Source organism: Lutjanus erythropterus, chromosome 9 (genome assembly GCF_056507025.1).
Source record: "Lutjanus erythropterus isolate fLutEry1 chromosome 9, fLutEry1.hap2, whole genome shotgun sequence".
Classification (NCBI taxonomy): Eukaryota; Metazoa; Chordata; class Actinopteri; order Lutjaniformes; family Lutjanidae; genus Lutjanus; species Lutjanus erythropterus.
In genome coordinates, this window is record NC_139325.1 from 3404100 (window position 1) to 3427063 (window position 22964).

Consider the following 22964-nt stretch of genomic DNA (forward strand, 5'->3'; position numbering starts at 1 on the left):
AGTTTAAGTTGATTCAAACAGCAGTTATGCTTTCAAATTAAGGGACACTGAAGTAATAAAATTCAGAGATTTGAGGAGTGTGTGTGTGTGTGTGTGTGTGTGTGTGTGTGTGTGTGTGTGTGTGTGTGTGTGTGTGTGTGTGTGTGTGATTGTTATAGCTTTGCATTATTCAGTAGCCTTTTTTTTTTTTCTTTTTTAATTTGCTTTAGTTTTTAGAGTGGGTTTGGTTGTTTCAGTTTAGGTTTTATCAGGGATTTAAAAATATATTGAATAACACGATATTGCAATAAGAAAATCTTTCTATACTGTATGGGACTATAACAATATCTACTGTGATATTATTTTTATTTTAGTTTATATAAGGACTGCTGCTGACTGCTGCATTGTCACTGCCAAAAAAAAAGATGCCATTTGTTCACACATGTTCACGTCATGGTTGGCTACCATTATTTTCCCATAAATGTGTTTTTTAAAGGGTTTAAATATGCTGTTCACTCTAGGAGCAGTTTATGTTTATGGTTTATGTGTCTGAATCATTCCAACATTTTAGTGACGTATGATGGAAAAGGTTCCAGCAATTTAACGTTGTATAGACTCTTGTTAAAAGGTTAGCCAAAGCAAATGCAGTAAAATGTCTGATTTATCTGTCAGTCCTTGCATTAAATTCAGTGAATAAGTTTATAAGTCAGTTAATTTGAATATTAAGAATCTCAAAGAACGATGAGTTGCAGACCTTTTAAATGTTTGTTCATTTTATCTGATAAACACCATAATTATTAGTATTTGTTCATTAATCGGCCCCCGTCCTCCAGTCATTTTGCTGAAGTGGCCCCCGGGCAAAGCAAGTTGAGTATCCTGGGTTAAAGTCTTTCCTCCAAGAGGAAACACTGTTGATTTATATTGTGTCCTGCAGTCTAACAGGTCACAGCCACAGTCAAAGAGCTGTATTGTAATTTTACAAGTGATGCTTGGATGAACTCCCCACATCCTCATTGAGCAGCAGTTTATGGAAAGACCTCGTAAGCAGAGTCACCATGATTCCACCCACTGTGGGGTTACCTGCCTGCCTGCCTGCCACACAATGAGCACTTTTATACACACTCACCTCTCACTCAGAGTTTCCAGGGGCACATCTGCCCGAGCAGAAACAATCAAAAAAATCAAAGTTAACTAAAACTAAACAATAAATTAAAATTAGGTGTGAAAAAAACATTTTAGTTAAATCAAATAAAACCTAGACTTGACTGAAACAATATTATGTACTTACAAAATTAAATAAATAAAATAAAACTACACAAGAAATGTCTTTGGTTTCAGTCTTCATCAGTTTGGTCAAATTTGCCAACAATATGCATGAGAAGGCACTGGTGCATTGCTTGTTAAGACTGTAAAAAAATAAACTGAAAAAGAATTGTTTCAACTTTAAAAAGTTGGTGTCTGGGCTGCCTTAAAATTTTAAGTTGAATGAATTTGTAAAGACCAGTTGAAGTAATTTTGTAACGATTCAAAACAAATAAAACTTTTCTAACCAAATGAACTTGATAATTAATAAAGTTGTATATGAGAAAATAAGCTGAACCAACAACTTTTCAGTCACACTGACAAACATTTATAGCATTTAACACTTATTATAATTAATTATCTTTTAATTAAGTAATCTTCATCATGGTTCAGTGTTTTCATTATTATAAGCAACCATGACTTATGTTGAGTGGTAGAAAGTGCGTTAGAGACACAAGCAGGTATTATGTTTTCTTTAAATGATAAAAAAAAGAGGGGTCTTAGGAAAACTCTGAAATGATGCATGCTGGGAAGTCTGCCAACATGTCAGTCATGTTTCATTAGAAACTTAATTTAATGAGTTGAATAAACTCTGTACTGTACATTCATTAAACTCAACAGAAGTCAAGACTTCAAGTTAGAATAACTCATCTATCAGTTCTGAAGTGTTCTGAAAATAAAAAAATATATATATAAGTTAATATATATAAAAATATTAAGTTTAATTAACTTGAGTAAATAAACTTTTATTTTTATGTTAAGTTAATGAGAGAAGATTAGTTGATTCCACAAACTTCCTATATATATTTTTTATAGTGACATGACTGAGTCAGTTACCTTCACAAAGTGTTGTGTCTGAACATCTTGCCCACTATTATAATAAAAACTAATCTAAAACTAAACATTTTTAAATAAAAAACTAATCAGACTAATCAGAAATGAGGAAACACACTGCAAAATAATAATAACTCAAGCCTGTACTTCAAAATAAAACACAAACATCTGTCGGTGAAATTAGATTTTAATAGACAAATAAATGTCACATCTTTATTTTTCATCCAGCAGCAGTCCTCGGGTTTGACTTTTGTGTCCTCACAGAACATTTTGGGTTGTCCAGGGAGCAGCTGGCCAATAACTGCATCTGGTGAAACAGACTTGTATGTTTACACAAACCACACTGTCAAAAAAAAAAAAAAAAAAAAAAAAGAAAGAAATGAAAAGTTGAGAAGACTCAAAAAAAAAAAAACACAGCCACCAGCTGCTAAGCCTTTTTGACTTGACTCAACTAAGGGCTAATTTGTTGGATCTTATGTTTGTCAAACTTTACATCACTATTCAGATCTACTCATGTCTCTAAGCTAAGAAAACATCATAAAATCATCAAACAGTCACATTTGATGAACTGGAAACTGTGTGTACTTACAGATTGAAAACATATGTCAACAGCACTGCATAAAAAATACTTACAAACTTTGTCTTTGACTTATACTGTATATGCAAATCAAATAAGAACACACAATTTACAGTTCACGAAATGTAATAATTCAAGTATTCTGAACTTAAGAAAATGAGTAGATCTGAATAATAATTTTGACAACCTTAAGACAGAACTCTGAGTGAACTTGTTAATCCAAATTTAACATAATAAATTAGCTGAATATGAAATCGGCTTTGCAGCTGATTGCTTTACAATTTAAATTTTTCTCAACTGTTTTCTTTTTTACAGTGTAGAAGCTCCCATTGGCGTAACTGAAAAAACACAACCAGGGTCTGTTTTTATCGAGCTCCTGGACATAGAGGGTCATTGCACCACATTCCCTCGACCAACTCGTTCACAAAGACTTCAAAGAGCAGACTGATTCCAGATCAGTGCTACTTTTGCGCTGTCAAAATAGATAAATAGCAGCCCGAGACATTTTCTCATCAATCAGTAGAAACACACAGTTACATTTAAAAGTCATAAAGCTCAACACTCCTGATGTTTAGAACATGAGACAGTTCTGTCTGCAGGTGAGTAAAACAGTAACAGAGGGTGATGACATGTTGGATATACACCAGGTTGCTCTTTGATCATGTCAGAATACAGGCAGACGCTTTTCTTTGGGACAACTTCCAGTCAAGGTGACGCTTCACACTTGGATCAATAAAGGGCACCCCATCAGAGAGAAAGTTATGAATAAAGGCAATCCAACCCTGATCACGAGCAGAGACGAGACAAACAGAACACACACGGTGATGACTCTTCACTCAGTACTGTGGGCAATAAGATCGTCACTTTTGCGTTTGTGCATAAGTTAAACATGTCTATCAAAGGCTGGACACATAAAATACTATTACAGCTACATTACACAGTAAGTAGAATCAATAAAAATATATAGAATCATCTATCAAACTCCCTAGTGCCTTAATACAGCCAGGTTCAAATGCATAAAAATGCACATCATATCTGGAAATACACAGAAACAGATACATGGAGTTACAGTATCAATAATATAAATAAATAAATAAGAGGATGGGATGAGAGGTCACGGTGGTGGTAGAGGTGTGTGCATATGTGTGTGTGAGATGATATGTGTCAGTGCATGCATGGCTGTACTGTAATGTGTGTTTGTGTGTGTGTGCGTGTGTGTGTGTAGCAACAATATATCCATGAATATACTGTACACTGGAGAGGCAGTGTGGTGCATAAATTTCGCTGGGGTCTTTAACAACAGCAGGGTCCAGTCAGCAGGGTGCTGGGTAATGCGTTTATGCTGTAGCGGTGGTGTAAGGGGGAGGAGCCTGCTTTGGAGGGATGCTGACGCTGTCGTCATACGGAGGCAGCAGCACCTGGAGATAGAGAGGAGAGGAGAAACAGGATCTGGTTGGTGCGAGTTGTTCTATCACCTGATGTAGCAACAGAGCAGGTGCAATCAAATGCTTCCTAGGTCCCGCCCCTTTTCACTCTGTGCTCCATTGACAGTTGAGAAACCTTGGCCAAGCTTCTCCGTTACTGTTTCCTGTACAAATTTATTTCCCCCCAGGAAAGTGAGGTCATGACCCGCCCTAATCTCACTCTGATTGGCTAGAACTCCAAAAGGGTTCTTCTTGAAGGGCTGAGGTTTTATCAAGAACCAGTTGCTTCTGAAGAACCTTTTTTGGACTTCATCAGTCCATCCTGGGCCTTCTTGTACTCAGAGGTGTGCAAAAACGTCATTCAGCAATTTATTCACTTACAGTGATGGTGAAGCAAAGCTTAGACTGTGGAGTCAGAAGTGACTCAACACTCTGGTTTTGCTGTTGACACCACGACTAACAGACTTGTAGAATCTCTCAATGGTTCAGCTGAGCTCATATACAACAACAGCATGTGTCTGACCTGTGTCCAACATGTTTTAAACAATGAGTCACTGAGGGGTTCAGTCCACACACACAGACTCAGTCTCTCCTTTGTGAAGGTGAACCATTCTGATCTTTAAAGGATGACATGGACATCAAGTAATCAATAACCCTTAACAGCCTCTATGTACTTATGACTAGATCCTCCTACATGGATCAATACCACTTCAACTCTAGTGGCTTGTAATTGACAGAAATGGCAAACACATTTTCAAATCAGGCTTTTGAAGGTAAAGACCCAACAGAATTTTCTGGTGGAGTGGATATACAGCTGTTCATAATATTGTAACTACTATAGCTTCTTTATCATTTACTTTTCTTAACTTCAGAGTGACTTTTTATTGGTCCTCCTTCAGTTCTAGTGCTCATGTTGGAAAGCTGAAAATGCAATTTGATATTTAGAAATATCAGCATAGAATTAACAGCATCTAAAGGGAGCATTATTTTAGACAGTTGTGAACACCCATGCTTTTTAAGGGTTTCTCATTGTTGCTCCTTTATTGCCATATAATGCACCTGACTATGACTGTGACTGTGTGGGTTTGAGAGACGTTTATGTGCGTCCAGGAATTCAGCTCATATGGAACACATTAGCTGACCTATGACCTAACCACTGTATAACTGATGTACAGACACGCAAGCTGCTAACCACCAGCCACAGACCTGTCTGTGGTCTGTGGGGAGCTTTAATTGAATGTGTCTGGTTCTAATTGAAAAAACATATCTACAGAGGTGAGGCTAATGTGAGGAAATAAAGGGGCAGGCTGCTGTTTTTCTGGCACTTTTCACTAATGATGTCAGTGAGTTGGTGAGTGGCCTCCTGTGTTTCTCTTTACAGCTCAGGTGTTTTAACCATCAGGACATCACACAGTGTGTAAAGCTGTCGAGTGTGTTGGACTGTTTCAGATTGTGTGGAATGTTTCAGTCGGAGGAGCAGCACAGGCTTCTCAAAATACCTGTGAAACCCAACATACGGCGAGGTCAGTAAAGGAGCGAGCTACTGACAGCTCATTTTCTCACAGCTTTACGGTTACGCATTTGGTGACAGTCAAAACAGCTCATTAGTGTTTCTGAAGCCTTATTTTTCTTCTCCCTGCTGTCAAAGCATAGCTAGTTATAACCAGAGGTGGGGAATATATACTCTTTTCTTTACTCAACTTGAGTAAAATAGACTGTGGTAAAAGTAGAAGCACTGACTGAACTTCTTTATACAAGTTAAAAAGTGAAAAATTAGAGACTTTAAAATGTACTCAAAGTTTGAAAGTAAAAAGTCACCCTCTGATGAACATTTTTACTGGCTGCAAAGTTAGCTATTAATTTACCCCTTCAGGAATTTTGGCATCCAATTCCATTGCTACGCAGATGACAACCAGCTCTACCTTTCCACCAAGCCTACTTCCACTCTCCCACCCACCTCCCTTTCTGACTGCTTACTGAAAATTAAATCTTGGTTCTCAGACAACTTTCTCAAACTCAACAACAATAAAACTGAGGTACTCCTTGTTGGCAATAAATCCATTCTGGCCAAACCTAACAGTTTCTCCCTTACCACTGACAATTCTGCAGTCCTTTCTTCCCCTCAGGTTAAGAATCTGGGTGTCATCCTTGACAGCACACTCTCCTGCGTAGCACACATGAACCATGTTACATGGTCTGCATACTTCCATCTATTCAATATCAACTGTCTTCGCCCATCGCTCTCACCTCACAGCACTGCCATTCTTGTTCACTCCCTGGTTACATCCTGTCTTGATTATTGTAGTTCCATCCTCTCTGGTCTTGTCCACACAAATGCCTCCATAAACTTCAATTTGTCCAGAATTCAGCTGCCTGAATTATTACCTGACCTCCCTCCACAGAGCACATCACTCCTGTCCTTCAGCAGCTTCACTGGCTCCCTGTCAAACACCACATCGTCTCCTTCATATTCACACTCCCTCCTGCACTCTCACATCCTCTTCGCTATCCAACTCCATCTGCCTGCTTGTCTACCATGGGAGCCAGAGCTTTCAGCTGCTCTGCCCGTCGCCTCTAGAACTCTCTCCCACAAGAAATTTGCAGTATTGACTCTCTTTCCACCTTCAAATCCCGTCTTAAAACGCACCTTTTTAAACTGGCATACTCTGATTCTGCCTCATTTGAGTTTTGTATAATGTGTATTTTGCTTGTTGTTTTTGTGAGCCCTGGACATTTATTGTCTTACTCGTTTTAATCTGTGATTGTTTGGTGTCCTTGAGTGCCTTGAAAGGAGCCTTTAAATAAAATGCATTATTATTTATTATTATTGTTATTATTTGTGTTCAAATGTAGGGTACAGTGTACAGTACAGATACCTTTAACTCTACTGAGGTACAATAATGCCAGTACTGTACAGTAGTCAGTCACTTCCCATCTCTGATTCTAATAAGTGTGTGGGCAGCGTGGCTGCAGTGGTCAGAAGGCCAGAGGCAACAGGACACTGACAGGAGCCCCAGAAACACCCAGACACAGCTACTTACTTACTGTACTACTGCTGAGCCTCAGCCACTGTCATAATGACTTTGCCAGCGTGGAGCCTCATCTCTCTGTTCAGGTCTGTTCATTCATCCGTGCTCGCCTGCTGTGTAAAAGTAGCTGCTACGACAGCCCAACTTTATACTTCCTTCCTCCCCCAACATGATGACTTTACAGCTGCCAGACTGGCCCGAGCAGAACAAACCTACGCAGACCATGAAAATGTGACATGTGGTCTGGATCGAGTGAGGAAATCATTTTTCCACGGGAGCTGATTTGTTGCCTTTGGATGTGGAAGAAGCAGAAAATCAAGATTAAATGTTTTTATGTTAAATCTCTAGATGATAATGTAGACATAAAGGATAGTTTAATGGACTATGAATATGGTAACATATAGCACACACTGATCTTTTTTTTTTCTCATGTATTCCACTTCGTTTTATTAACATCTGCTGAGTTGTAAATCACTTGGTTTGCTGGTCAAACATTTTAATCTGTTGTGGAAATATTTCTCTTACAGTTAACACTTACAAATGTTATTTGTTCAGCTGCACACTGCATGTGAGGCATGTCTGTATTATTAGGCTTGAAGTGAGAGTGTTCAGACGATTGTTCAGCTTTGCACAAAAATGTTTGTAACAACTCATTGGAAAATGTGATTAACATTCACACAGGTGGTCTGACAGACACAAAAATACTTTTTTTTTCTACTGGCTTTGTGTAACTGCAGGGCAACTTTTGAGAAAACTGAAGAGCCAACCGGAGCATAGACGCAGCTCTGTGTCAAAACTCCATTTTCTGTTTCACAGATAAGGAGATATTCATTTTGTTTGTTTTTGTTATTATCAACAAATGCAATAAAAACACCAAAACCTACAACATTTGACTCTACTACCAAGTCTGATGTAACTTCTTGTTCTGTGTCACAGAGCTCCATTGTTGTCCAAAATCTATTCTGAGTTCCCATTAAGTCAAAATGGATGTTTCATGTGTTTATATCACATATGTGTTGATCTATACGGCACAAATATTCAGTTAACTGCTAGAGAGGAGCAAAGAAACAAAAAATATTCACATATAAAAAGCTGAAATCACTCAAAACAATTAATCAATTATCAAAATACATGCAGATTAATTCAATAGTTGAATAATGTTTGATCGTTGCAGCTGTAAGTGTTCTATGTTCATTGTTAGATTTAACAGTTTGTCCAGCTGTTCGGTCCTTTGTTGTGCGCAATTTATTCATTGATTGATTGATTTAAAGACAAAAACACTGAAATTTCCACCCAGTGAAGCATTTTTTTTCCTACCAATAATCACCATTTTTACTAAATCTGTAATTACTGTAATCTGATTATGTCTTATTTATCTGTAACTGTAATGGAATACAGTTACCTTTTTTTATATCAAGATTACATTATCCCGTTACATGTTCAAGGGCTAGCTAGGAAACACACAGCCGTTTCACAGGAACTTTAAAATCATAAGTGAGCCACAGAGTTGCACTGGGTGACTTGTTTCTTCATTGCCATGAACACACACTCTAGTTTATTTGGATTCAATCCCACACACACTGTCCTGCTGCCCTTAACTCTCAGTAGGGAACTAAATGTGTCTTAATCCATAGCTAAAAATAGTCCCAGACAAAACACTCTTTACTCATGTTTCAGTTTGTCTGTGAAAAACTACAGCTCCCAGGAGTTTTAGAAAACTACTACACCTTCTCAAAAACAAATGTTACAGTTTTTAAAAATTTGATTCACATTGTTTCACCAAGAACCAAAGAGCGTGGTGTCAGCACCACAGAGAGGCAGAGTGATGAAGAGAGTACTGAGAGACAGACTAACACTCAAGTCTTATGTTGGAATATATGCATCATGACTGACTGTGTAATCAGGGATGACTTACTGTGGTGTCGTTGGTTGTGACATAGAGCAAGATTTCAGAAGAACCCCGGCCGCTCACGTATCTGTAGCAGTTCCACACACATGCAATCAGGTAGGCCTGAGATCAGACAGACAGAGAACAAAAACAGATCAGAGGTTTCAACTGCCTAATGTCAATATCATGTATTATTCAACAAAATCAGAGATACTACTTAGGGTTATGGGACATAATAAATGATTTGGTTAATGAGTCTGAGTAAACATATTTGTCTTCACATGACAACACACATGTTGGTGTGGTTGTTGGTTGTTAGAGACGATCGTGAGACGGCTCTGTGGATGTCAATGTTGGTCTGTCCATCACTTTGGTCAAGACTCAAAACATCTTAACAGCTGTTTAATGGATTGGCATGAAATTCTGTTTAGACCATTACTTAACACTTTTGTCATCAGTATTGTCAGACATTCTCATCAGCCCCAGCAGTATTTTGAGCTAACAGCATGCTAAAACGCTAAACTAAGTTTAGCGTAAACTGAGATTTAGCTGCCTCAATCGGTTGATTGATTTGTTTGTGTTATCGTGTATTTCCGCCAGTTTACCTTGCCATCAGTCAGCCTTTTACGACATGAACCTGCTGATATATAAGCCAAATATCGCTGTCTCCAGAGCAGCCAGACTCCTTAATCATAAACAGACATAAACAGACTCACAGAACACAGGAGTTGCTGGACTACTTTGTTGAATCCATTCCACAGTCACACAATAACACAAACAAACTAACAGATCAAGGCAGCAGTAAACCAGCAACTCCTGTGTTCTGGAGGCTAAAATGACTGTTTTTGTCAAAGGAGTCTGGTTGCTTTGGACAGAGTGGTATTTGGCTTGTAAGTGGCAGTTTCCCATTGAAAAATCCTGTCTGACAGCATGGTTAAAGCAGTAAAAATATTCTAAATATACAGTGGCAAGAAAAAGTATGTGAACCTTTTGGAATTTCATGGTTTTCTGTATTAATTTGTCATAAAATGTGATCTGATTGTCATCTAAGTCAACTCCAGGTATGCTAACACCTGACTCCAATTAGCTTTTTTGAGGTCATTAACTCAAGAATTCACATACTTTTTCCACTAGCACTATGAGATTTTTATGGTTGTTCTCAATAAAGACACGAAAGACCAGATTTTTTTTGTGTTATTATTTTAGGCACTTTATATTTGTCAATGCACTTGACTTAGATGATGATCAGAACATATTTTATGACAAATTAATGCAGAAAACCATGAAATTCCAAAAGGTTCACATACTATTTATTGCCACTGTAGCTTACACTTAAAATTATATATTTTTTTAGGTGGCTAAAATACATTTTGCTGATGAACCTGTCCACAGCAGTGCACTGCTTAGCTTCCTATACCAGTACTTCTACAAACTGGAGGTGTGCCAACAGCATTGATTGTAAGTAATACACTATGACTGACTGTGGATAAGTACCTCATACAACCCAAAACTATCCCTTTGAGGCACCAGTGTGCCAGGAACATCTCACAGAGTTAGCTGGCTGTAGACTCTTAGTCTTGTAGTTTCAAGAAAAATAGTTGTCCTTATAACTATGCGAGGTACGCGCCAAGGTGTTCCAAAATATAATTGGGTTATCTCATCTCCAGAGAAACTGCAGTGTAAGTGTAACATTTCTGTCATGTGTTTCCTGCACACAGACAGACACAGATGGCACAATAACATGCACATCAAGTCTCATAGTGCGCAAGAGACAGTAATAAAAGTGTGTCATCCAAATAAACTTTAACACGGAAGAAAGCGCACATAAACCACAGATAATAATCCATTCACTCACCTGTTGAATTCAGTCTGTTTACAGGTTCTATCTGAGGATTATATACATCACTTGAGAGCAGCAAAACAAGTTCCTGTTGTTCTCTGTCATCCAGGAATCATCTGGCTCTCAGCAGGCAGCCTGCTACTGGAACTCCTCAGCCAAACACAACACCATCTGCTACAGCCATCCGCTCGCACAAACCAGAGCCAGACTGAGCTCTCCAACTTCTATAGTAACCCAATTAAGAAGCTACCTTAATGCTCTGACAGCTAGGTTATTTCGACAGCCCCCGCAGGAATATGCAGAGATCCATTTGCAGCAGCAGAGATCACTCAATTTAGCTCCCAGGCCACTGCACATGATTCTGACAGCATGATAATGATGCTGATGGTGCAAAGCAAATTATTCCATCAGTCACACAGACAAACAGATTCTGAGTGTACTGCACTGGGTTTCCAACTCCAAAATTCCTTTATCTATGGCAGTCTAAACTATTGTTACAGCAGTTATCAACTGCTGCTGTCAAGTATAGCAGTTTGTTTTAAAATCTCAGATTTAACGTCAGTTATTACAGAATTAAAAATGTTTTTGGTTATTGGCAGAACTGAATCATAACCACAACCCATCTGACAGATTCACTGCATCTTCTGTAGCTTCGTAATACAAACAAACAAGACTGACTGGGCCACACCAACAAAGGTTAAATTAATCTAAAATTAGTTGTCATCAGAGTTTAGCAAGACTAGCTTGAAAATAAGTACATTTAAATATAACCAGAGCTCTGTTGCACAATTAAAATCTAATCTCTGCTCAGTAAATTCAAGTCTATTGATGTGAACCAAATTTGAATAGTGTTTAATCGATTTAGAGATGCTTACTTACCCAAATTAAATATATAAGTACACTTTTGAAAAGTGTTACTTTGTTAGCTAACTAGCTACAAAGTTAACAAAATTTTGTATTGTTTGCTAGTTGGCAAAGTTAGCAAAACGTTATTCTGTTCACTAGCTAGCTAAGAAGTTAAAAAATTGTTTGCTATCTAGCTAAAAAGTTAACACAATTACATTAAGTTATTTAGGCACTCATTTAGACTGATGACAGTATCAATTAAATCAAAGCACTGGACAAATCAAAACTTAGACCTGATCATCATCTGGGAGCCATGATGTTAAGATAAGTGAAAACTTTGACCTGCTGGTGGCACTAAACCAGAAGTCAGGGGATCACCAAAGTCATTCGCGTTCATCATCTGAGTACCATTAATATCTGTACATCATGACCATCATGGCATCCAATAGTTGTTGAGATATTTCAGTCTGGCCCGTGTGGTGGATTGACTGACATTGCCGTCCCCAGAGCCAAGCTGCATGGCTAAAAATACACAAGTGATTGACAAGTAATCTGTCACTGTGATATTAAACCTGTCCAGTAATGTGGGAAAGCCAACAGCAACAAACCAGACAAAGTGTTAGCAGATCCACATTTTATCAGCCTGTTTCACAGCAGACATGTTGACATGTCACAGTAGGAAAACCACACGAGTAAATAATCAAAGTACTGACGACTGAATTCCATTTAGCTGCTTTGGTTTCAGGGTATTGTGCACGCTGGTTCCTTTTCACACTGTCACCGTTTACTGGAACAGTTGAATCATTAATGTTAACTGACAGATGTCAAACATTTACTGGTTCCAACTTCTTAAATGTGAGGATTTGCTGCTTTTCTTTGTCATTTATGGCAGTTTGGACAGTTGGTTGGACAAAAGGAGACATTTTAAGATGTCACTTTGGGCTCTGGAAAATTGTGATGAGCATTTTTTTAACACATTTTTGACATTTTATTGACTAAATTAATCATGAAAATAATCTGTAGATTAATCAAAAGTGGAAAATAATCAAGGCTGCCCTATATTTAATGATTTTCTCAATATAATAAGTCAACAATGTCTGCTGTGAGATTCATGATCTTGCCAAAAACCTTCAAAGACATTCCATCCAGCTCCCATAAAAAATACACAAAACATAAAACATTTTTAACAACATAGCAATATTTTTTGATATATATTTTGGAGTCTACATTCCTCAGAGATGGTGAAAACTAAAAATCTATTTCCACTCCACTTAACATATCACACAGTCGCATCTGGGCAGAAAGTTATATAAAAAGCCCAAGACAGTGTAACCAGGTTGCATAATACATCTTTTCTGTCATGAGAAAATGTGTCGTGCTGCTAATATAAGCCTGGCATGCCTGCAAAGTGCTGCTACACATGTAAATTGGGGTGAGAAAATCTTTACCTTGAAGCCGAGGATACAGCCAATGAAGAGCAGAACGATGAGGACCAAGCACACGTTACTGAGAGCAGCGATCTCCTCTTTGTAGGGGAAGTTATCAGGCTGCATAGGAGTCAGAGGAACAGAAGCAGCAGTGAGTTCACTTGAGGTGAAAGGAGCAGCAGTCATTAGACAGTAGAGGCAGCTGTGGCTGTACATCGATGATACAGGAAGTAGTCAAATGCTTACAGAAACCCATGTGAACCATAAAGAGGTCAATATCCTGCTGTTAGACACCACTGACTTCACCTTTAAGAGGAAAACTCTGGAGGTTTCTTACCAGCTGCTGCAGGTAATCCTGTATTGTGTTTGGGTAAACCACGATGCTGACAGCGACCAGGGTGTTGAGAGCAAAGTCAAATATTTGGTAGCAGAAAAATGGGATGATCCAGGCAGCACGCAGCTGAAACACAGATATATATTTTAGGGATTTAGGATAGGCAGATGTATTTTAGCAGAGAATCAAGCTGAGCTCTTTACCCAACGCTGTGGACATAAATCAGAGCTGGAACTGGGTCGCAGGGAGATTACGGTGTGTTTAAGGTAATAATAATGTTTGAAAGAATTCAGAAATAGATGTGTAAATGTGTACAGCAGCAGACTGGTAACATAAATCACTTTTCAAACAGTTTGAAAATAAGACTGTCATAACATAGTTATAACCATGTCATGACACCTCTCATGACCATGAGGGGGTCTTTATGAATGCTTATGACTTAACTGTTGTTATTAAGTGTCATTCGGTCAGTTATGTCATCTTTAATGCAAAGTTGACATTGTTTGAGATATCTTTGTTGTGACAACTTGACATTAACCAAGCCAATAATGCCTTTGTTATAACAACTTGACATAACCAAACTAATGACGTCTTTGTTATTACAACATGTCATAATCAAGCCAATGATGTCTTTGTTATGACAGCTTGACGTAACAAGACAATAATGTTTGTGTTATGACAGCTTGACATTATCAGACTTTAAGAAACTGTTGTCCAGCATCAAAACCAGCCATGTGTGAGAGTATAATGTAATGTCAAAACATAAAGCTAAATGGTGTCTTAAAGTTAGATAATGTCAAGTTGTAATAACAAAGACATTATTGGCTTGATTAATGTCAAGTTGTCATAACAGACATCTCAACTAATGTCAACTTTGCATTAAAAACGATGTAATTGACCAAACGACACTTAATGACAACAGTTAAGTCATTAACAGGTGTCATGACATGACATGATTATGACAGTGTAATGACAGTCTTATGCACACCCCTGACTGAGTGAGTGTTAATTAATGTGTAAAAGCACAACACTTTTAGTTGTAATCAGCAGCACTGTGTGGGTTTAACAGAATAAAAATGTAATGAATCATCAGTTTACCTTGTATGCACCATATGTTGCCATTCCACATATGAGTATCATCAGCAGAGAGATGGCTGAGGCGATGCACATGTCTGCAGCAGACAGAGAGTGGGAGTTAAAAGTCAGTCATGGTCAGTAGAGGGTCAGTTTAGTTGAGGCACATTCAATTCCAAATCAAATTCTGAAAAATGTTCACAACATCATGTTCAGCTGATCTGGGGGATATAAATTCTGTGCAGAAGATAAATGACGAGCTGCATCTGTCAACCAGACGAGGAATTAACCTTTACTCTGTCATTCGCTCCATGTGAGCCTGACCTCGCATCAACTCAACGTAACATAACAAATCACTCTGTTACATAAGGACAGCACCGACTGAGCAAAACCAAAATACAGTGCATGTGGAACTAGTGGAGAATTCTGTGAATGCAACATCTCTGTCCTGTGACCCATTAAAATGCCATGTACATCTATTATCAACTGACAATGAATATTTTCTAGCTCTGAGTCACAGGCTGAATACCATTTGCTCATAAATGGACTTGTGAAAGCACACAGAGAGGCAGGATGCTGCTTCTTCCTCACAGTCTCATTTAGCTGAATATCAACAGAGCAGACAGAATCAGACCTTTGGAAAATCAAACACCAATTACTCAGACAATAGAGGAAACAGCACCGGGCCTGAAATGTCAAATAACAAGCTGAGATAGTTTTAACCCTGCAGTAACTGAGGGTTTGGGCACCTGGAGGCAGTGAACACAACACTGATATACAGCATAGATAGACCATTTTCACAGCAGCCATTTTGACATGAAATAGTAGGACAAACATGGGTGTTACCAATGATACTAATAAACCTTCCTAAGTCCTGCCCCTTTTCACTATGTGCTCCAATAACAGTTGGGTAAGTTTGGCACTTTCTCTTTCCAGTTTCCTGTACTTAGATATGCTATGTGCTCCTTTCATCTATGCTGAAAAGAAGGCCATATTTTAAGATGGTGACAGGATGTTGCGTGGGGACCTGTAAAAGTGACTGCTTTCCAATGGAACTCGTGAACTCGTGGTTACAACATCAGAAGTCGTGTTCATGACTCGTGAACTTGGGACATTCAGAATATGTACACTAACGAGGCTGTGATAGGATAATATCAGCATAACCAGTCCTCTCTCCACAGCACTCAACACTGGAGAAAGGTCTGGCTCCATGCATACACATTCTGCTACATGGGAAAAAACATCCTGCCTTGTTTGCATTTCTTTACACCAATCACAAACGTCTTGGGCGGTGCTAAGCACAGGATGCAGCAATGGTGCTGCTGCAAAATAGTGCAGAGGGGGAACTTGTTTTGGTGGGACATTTGCATATCAGGATGTGAATTCTGGCATTAAAATGACTACATGACTATAAGAGAAAAGATAATGGTTTGTTGTTTCCCAGGGACTTTGAAAACAAAGATAGCAGACACTGTGATGTCGCTTGAAGCAAGCAGCCAATGGTAGGACTTACACCAGCAGTGTGCAGCCAGCGAGTCAGACAGACAAAATGCTAGCCAACTAGCTAGCTAATCTACATAAATCTTTAACTAGCTAGAAAGAAAACAGGAAAGGAGAAAGTAGACCGACATTCTGATGGACAGCATGCACAACGAGCAAAACAGGTCAGGACACAGGAACAGAGTCAGAATGCTGCTGTTTTGCATGTTGGCTCACTGGAGAGGCTCTGCTAAATGAAATGGGATGGGACCTTGATTAGTATCACTGGTAACACCTGTCTTTATCTATTACCTCATATCAATATGGCTGCTGGTCAGCTTCCACCTGTTAAATTGGTATGGCGAATGTGTTAACAAAAAGTTGCCTATACTTGCATCCAGCAGATATGGAGCAAAGTTCACATTCATTTGGAGTCATGTGTCTGGCTATCTGGTCCACTCTTCATTCTCCTTTTAGCACTGTTTTTGGTTTCCACAAACTTCTCACAAAAATGTCTGTCTCTTTTGATGCTGAACAGTTCACCAGCTAGTCACTAACTTTGTCTGTCTGTCATTTGGTGCTGGAGGTGTAGCATACAGAGGGATTTTTAGAGCTGTTTCACTCTAAACAACAAAATGAGAGCGTTGAGAGATTACCCTAGCTTAGCTTAGTATACAGATTGGAAGCAGGGGGAAACAGCTGGCTTGGCTCTGTTTTAAGAAAACAAAATCTGTCTACCAACTCCTCTAAAGCTCACTAATGAACACATTAAATCTCATTTGTTTAATCTGGACACAAAACAAATGTAAATAAAACAATAATTTGGAGTTTTACGGGGAGTTGCAGCATGTGGAGTAACTATTTCCTGGCAAACAGGAACTTTTAATTTGTTAGCTTTAGAGGAGTTGGGTGGGGTATTTTGGAGTATTTTGGAGAGACACTAGCTGTAAGCCACTGCTTTTAGTCTTCATGTTAGCAAATAAACCAAATACAGGTGTTACCAATCATATTAATTTGGTCCCGTTCCATTTAGTGTAGTAGAGCCTTTCCAGTGAGCCAACACACACATGGCGTCACTGTGACTCTGTTTGACCTGGATGGAATGGAACCTAAATTAGTATCATTTGTAACACCTGTGTTTACCCGACTATTTCATGTCAAAATAGCTGCAAAGAAAAAGGTCTATTCCATCTAATCTTCTCATCTAACTCTGAGCAAGACAGCAAATAAACATATTCCCTAAAATATCATACTCAGTTTTGCAAATGCATCGACAATAAAACAGCAGAATAATATGATAAAATAGCAGAGCGCTGTTTATTGCCTGGTGGCTTATTTTTGTCTGTCTAACAGCTTAATGTCCTGCTATGAAGAGTTGATGCCCTAACTGGCTGCTGTACAAGCTTTGATGCTGTTTTTGAATTATATTTTTGAGCCAATGCACCAAAAATAATGACTAGTGTCTCTTTCAACAGAGCACAGTAGGCTATCGAACACATGCTGAGTTATTTGGCTGGAAAAATGTAGAATCACTTTTAGTTCATTATCAGATTCATTATTCAGTGGCATTAGCAGCATATTTCAAACCAATATGGAGCGGCAGAAGTTTAAAAATTCCAAAACCACACAAAAACTGTCTCTACAGCTTGTTGTTCAGGACTAAAATAAGTGAGCAACATTACAGCGTTCTTCTTCCTGCAAGCAGAAGTCATTTTTCAGGCTCCTGGTGCAGGGGTGGCAGGCAGTGGCTGGCCGAGCCTGCAGTCATGGATCATGGGACACCCTAATCCCCTGGAACTGGGACAATACAGTCATTCCCAATCAGAGGCTACCAGCAGCGTGCGTGCTGTGGTCCACCTCCAGACTGTTCCAGTGTGCACCTGCTCTGTTAAGAAGGCTTTTCAAACGCTCAGCACAGATGGACATTAGGCTCGCGTGTCTGTGGTTTCAGGCGTTTGATTTAAAACGGAGCGCTGCCCGTCGTCTACACAAATGTGTGAGGTCCCTGTAATAACACGATAAATCATTCTATTAGTCACCTGACAACCCTATTGAGCCTATCACCCCGCCAAGCACAGATTAAGTCATCTGTCACAGTCAATTGCAGGAGATTTAGTCTCAGGTGGAACCGAAACACTACAGAGGACAGAGGAGTTTCATACAGGATGCAAACGGGCTGTTACCCTGAACAAATCTAATTATATGAACAAAAACTGCCAAGATATTGGAATGAGGACCTGAACAATACTGGACTTTTGGGACCTTTGTCGATAACAATATTAGGGAATGGATATGTTAATGATTAATCATTATTATATTAATCAATGTTAAGAATTTAACCAATTAATGAATAATCCAGAAGTGGTGGTAATTGTGCCTCATTTGACAGAGGCATTGTTGAATAAGAAAACTTGAGAAAAAAAAATTAAAATGAGGGGGAAAAAGTGCATTTTGTATCATACAAATTTTTAATGTTGACTCTATTACAAACATTTTCAACTATTGGTTTAGGAAAATGCACAAAATTTACAATTTGAAAAAATTCAGCTATCAATATATCTGCTGATATTGCAATGATCCTAAAATGGGCTTGAAACACTAAACTTTTACTGGAATTTTTTACTAACTGTAAATAACTACACCGTAAAAATGAAAAAGTTAAGAAAACTCAAAATTTCAAGGTAACTTACTACAACAGATCTTGTAGCTCTTAGGTTTAGAAAAAAATCTACCAACTACTAATCTTTTGTTGACATAATTTTACCTTTCTTCTTTAGATGAACTCAAATATTTGAGTTTTAGAAACCCCCACAACTGTATTTCAGAAATTATTGAGTAAACTCATTGAAGTGAAAGTGAATAATTGTTAATATTTTAATATTGCACAAATAATGACAGATATGGTTCACAGCTCACTGTGACCACTTTTTGAAATACATTTTTTGAGTTTCTAAAAATTAAAGATTCAAGCTTATCTGAGGAAGAAAAGTAAGTGATCTCAACAAAAGATTACAGTTTAGCAGGTTTTTTTTTTAGTTTATTTCAAAACTTAAAGATTTTGACTCAAAATCCATTAATGTCTCACAGTAAGCGGCCTTCAAATTTTGAGTTGTCTCAACATTTTAATACATTGTTTGAAAAAACACATGCAGAAAAAAAGCAAAAAAAATTAAGAAGAAATATACATAAAATGCTGCCTGTAAAAGTAATTGAACCAAAACCAATCTGTATTATTTTCTGTCAAAAAAAGTTTTCTGTCTTATTGGCACATATCAGACAACATGTACAGCCATAGTTATATATATCTGTGCTCGGCCAACATCAGCCGATAACATCGTCCAACCGGTACATTTGTCTGGCTCTAATTGGAATACAAAAATCCAAAACAATTCATATGATAGTGGTGTTGTGAGACTGAACTGATGGAACATTTACAGTATGGCCAACTGGGCCAGCTGGGCTACTTACTGGCGTCATCCATGACATCCAGGTCATTAGCCAACTCGGCACTGGTCAGGTGGTACTGCTCAGGATCACTGAGCGCTGTGAGCAGGATGAGTAACACCACGGCATTGATGAGCTTAGGGAGAGAGGACATATGGGCAGATAAAGGCAACAATATGGACAGACAGACGGAGGGTAATTTGGGCAGGAGACAGTGGAACAGGTGGAACTTAAAAGGACAGATGCTGAAGGTATTCTAACAATCTGACTCCCAAAAGAAACCCCAAAATTAAAACCATATATCCTAGAAAAAGTGCAGCTGAGTCAAATCACATATGTTCAGTGACAGCTGTACGTGCAGACACATACATAAGCCTTTGTTTGGGTCTGGCCGGCGCAGCTCATTATGCAGATGACTCATACATCCCCATTGATCAGGTGAATGTAATGGAAAATTCTCTGCAGTCAATAGACAGCCTGACACAAAACCTGCTACCTGAAGAGGCCAAGTGCTAATTTATTCATAGGGAGCAGAGAGGATTTTTCCACATGTGGTGTTTGGTTTTGGTTAACCCCCTCCTGCACAGTCAGTTTTTAACAGAGTGATGCATTCAAGGGCAGATATTCCACAGGTAAAGAATTTAATAGCACAAAAAGAGGATAGGTTTTTCATGTTCTAATGTAATCAAAGCTTTTTTTAAAAGCCCAAATTATGAGTTATTTCATGTTCCTGAAATCTTACCAGTCATAACTATCAAATGTAGAGGTTAAACCAACCTAAAAGCCAGTGATTAATGCCCATTTTATCTACACAACCCTCCTTTATAGGCCTTTTCAAGTCACATATACCTCAGTATACATATTTATACTGTATAATAGTACAACAAATACATAATTTAAAGTTTGCTGCCATTAAGAATTAAGAATTTGTAACATAATGATAATATAATAATAAATAACATAACAATGGAATACAGTGTAACAACCCAGCATATTGATCAACCCTGCATACAGCATGAAGGCTCTCTGATGAGGTCATATTTTCCCACACATATGTTCTGGATGTGTACATGGGTGCAGTGAGTGACAGACGATAGGCGGTGCTCACCATGTACCAGACCCCCAGGATGATGGTTCCTGTGCGGACATGGCAGCACAGACAGCAGCTTGTGGAGTACCAGCGGTCCCACGGGGAGATCATCATCTTGTCTTCTTTTATCACAACCGCTCGAGCATTTAAGAGTCGGAGTCGGTGTTTGTGGAGGAAACGGAGCCCGCTGTCCTGTCAACGACCGCCGAGCAGAGCCGAGCCGAGCCGAGCCGAGGTGAGCGTCCGTTCCGTCCTCACTGAGGAATGACGAACACGATCCCGCTGCCTCTGACCTGTCCGTTACTTATCACCGTGAGCAGATTAACGGAACGGAGCGGCGAGAGTCAAGATAGCGTCAGGGTAGAACAGTATTTCCGGTTTCAAAATAAAACCCCGATAATGAATTTGCGTTGACTTTTTTTTTTTAGTATGATGTATAATAACATTTTAAGGAAAATGTTTTGGATTTTCGGCTCTCTTAATTATTATCTAAACTACATTTTTGCGCATTATCTCCAGTATAGATCTTTTTCACAACAACCACTCTGACATGAAATAGTGGGATAAACACAGGTGTTGCCAGTGACACTAATTGGCTGCTATTGTGTATGCTGGCTCACTGGAAAGGCTCTGCTACATTAGATGAAATAGGACCTCAAGCGCACAATATGTAGCCTGAATTCTGCTGCTAGGGGTCTCTCACATTAAAACAGTGAAAAAAAAGCATAGTTTGATGATGCCATGAATTAGCATTAGCATGGGTAACGTTAAAGTTTTATTTAGGTTGCCTTTAGTCACTTGCACCAACGTTCTTCCTCATTCTCTGACGTATCCCAATGTTTCCCAATGAAAATATCTATTTTTTTTTTTTTTATTTTATTTTATCTTCCTTGACATTTGTTACAGCAACTAGCTAGCAACACACTGTTACCTTGAAGAAATTAGTTAGCTACTTATATGTTTGAACATTGTTTGAAACATTTTGGATATGTAAGTAAATAACAAGATATACAACATACAGCCAACATTTTTAGATATTTTAATGCAGTTAAATATCTATCATGGCATAACACCTGTGTCCACCGAACTGTTTCATGTCAGTATGACTGCTGTGAAAAATAGTTTATTGCATCACTCTGCCACCATTTTTTCCATTGAAGTTCAAGTGTGTACGATTTATGAGGAATATAATATTCATAGGTATGTTTTAATTAATGAATAATCACATGAAAATAAGAAGCGTTGTGTTTTCATTACCTTACAATGAACCCTACAAAGGTAAAAAGGTCCTCTTCCATGGAGGCTGCCATGTTGCACTGCATAGTTTCTACAGTAGCCCAGAGTGGACAAACCAAACACTGGCACCCAATATTATGAACAGCTGTATATCCACTCCACCAGCCATTTCTATTGGATCTTCACCTTCAAAAGCCTGATTCTTTTCTATCATGGTTTGGAAATGCCTCTTTGTTGTTTCTGTCAATTACAAGCCACTAGAGTTGAAGTGGTATTGATCCATGTAGGAGGATCTAGTCATAAGTACATAGAGGCTGTTAAGGGTTATTGATTACTTGATGTCCATGTCATCCTTTAAAGATCAGAATGGTTCACCTTCACAAAGGAGAGACTGAGTCTGTGTGTGTGGACTGAACCCCTCAGTGACTCATTGTTTAAAACATGTTGGACACAGGTCAGACACATGCTGTTGTTGTATATGAGCTCAGCTGAACCATTGAGAGAATCTACAAGTCTGTTAGTTGTGGTGTCAACAGCAAAACCAGAGTGTTGAGTCACTTCTGACTCCACAGTCTGAGCTTTGCTTCACCATCACTGTAAGTGAATAAATTGCTGAATGATGTTTTTCATATTTCTGCCTTTGGGAGTGAACCATTTTAAAAACGTGCTGTCAGTTTATCATTTTCTTTGCTCACAGTGGGACTTTTAAGGTCCAGACAGTAAGGTTTACAGATATTTATTACCAGAATAACAAATAAATGGAATATCGCCTGAAATTAAAAATCATGTTTTTGTTACCTCAGAATGAGCTGTTTTATATCTACAGAGGGAACAGGTCCTCTTCCATGAAGTCCATCATGTTGCACCACCATGTTTCTACAGCAGCCCAGAATGGCTAAACCAAACTCTGGCTCTACAGGCAAGTTTTGTGGCCACCTTAGGGTCTTCAACATGCTTGGAAGGGGAAGGTGTAACGAAGTGTTGGCAGTCTGCAAGCTCACCACTAGATCCACATAATCAATATAATTATTTAGTCTAAAAAAATGCCCATCACAATTTACAAGAACGCAAGGTGACAACTTAAGTTTGCTTGTTTTGTTTAATCAGTGGTTCAAAAACTGTTTTGACTGTAAGAATTACTAAATTTGGTAATTAATTCCG

General features: G+C 38.5%; 1 protein-coding gene across 1 annotated transcript; it reads right to left on the bottom strand.

Moving 5' to 3' along the window:
- Positions 1-2284: 2284 nt before the first annotated feature.
- LOC146320968 (lysosomal-associated transmembrane protein 4B-like) lies at positions 2285-21026 on the bottom strand. Its single transcript, XM_084725950.1, has 7 exons — positions 20586-21026; positions 19502-19613; positions 14579-14652; positions 13484-13606; positions 13168-13266; positions 9061-9156; positions 2285-4110 (listed from the first exon to the last, which is right to left on the bottom strand). The coding sequence occupies exons 1-7, from the start codon at positions 20679-20681 to the stop codon at positions 4030-4032; spliced, it is 681 nt and encodes a 226-aa protein (XP_084582076.1). The 5' UTR covers positions 20682-21026; the 3' UTR covers positions 2285-4029.
- Positions 21027-22964: the final 1938 nt, after the last annotated feature.

Excerpts from the sequence above, each read along its gene's own strand:
- LOC146320968 (XM_084725950.1), bottom strand. The coding sequence starts at position 20,681 with ATGATGATCTCCCCGTGGGACCGCTGGTACTCCACAAGCTGCTGTCTG. Across the intron at positions 14,653-19,501 it reads GGATGTCATGGATGACGCCA|ACATGTGCATCGCCTCAGCC; the intron begins GTAAGTAGCCCA and ends TGTCTGCTGCAG. Across the intron at positions 13,607-14,578 it reads CAACATATGGTGCATACAAG|CTGCGTGCTGCCTGGATCAT; the intron begins GTAAACTGATGA and ends TCTGTGTTTCAG.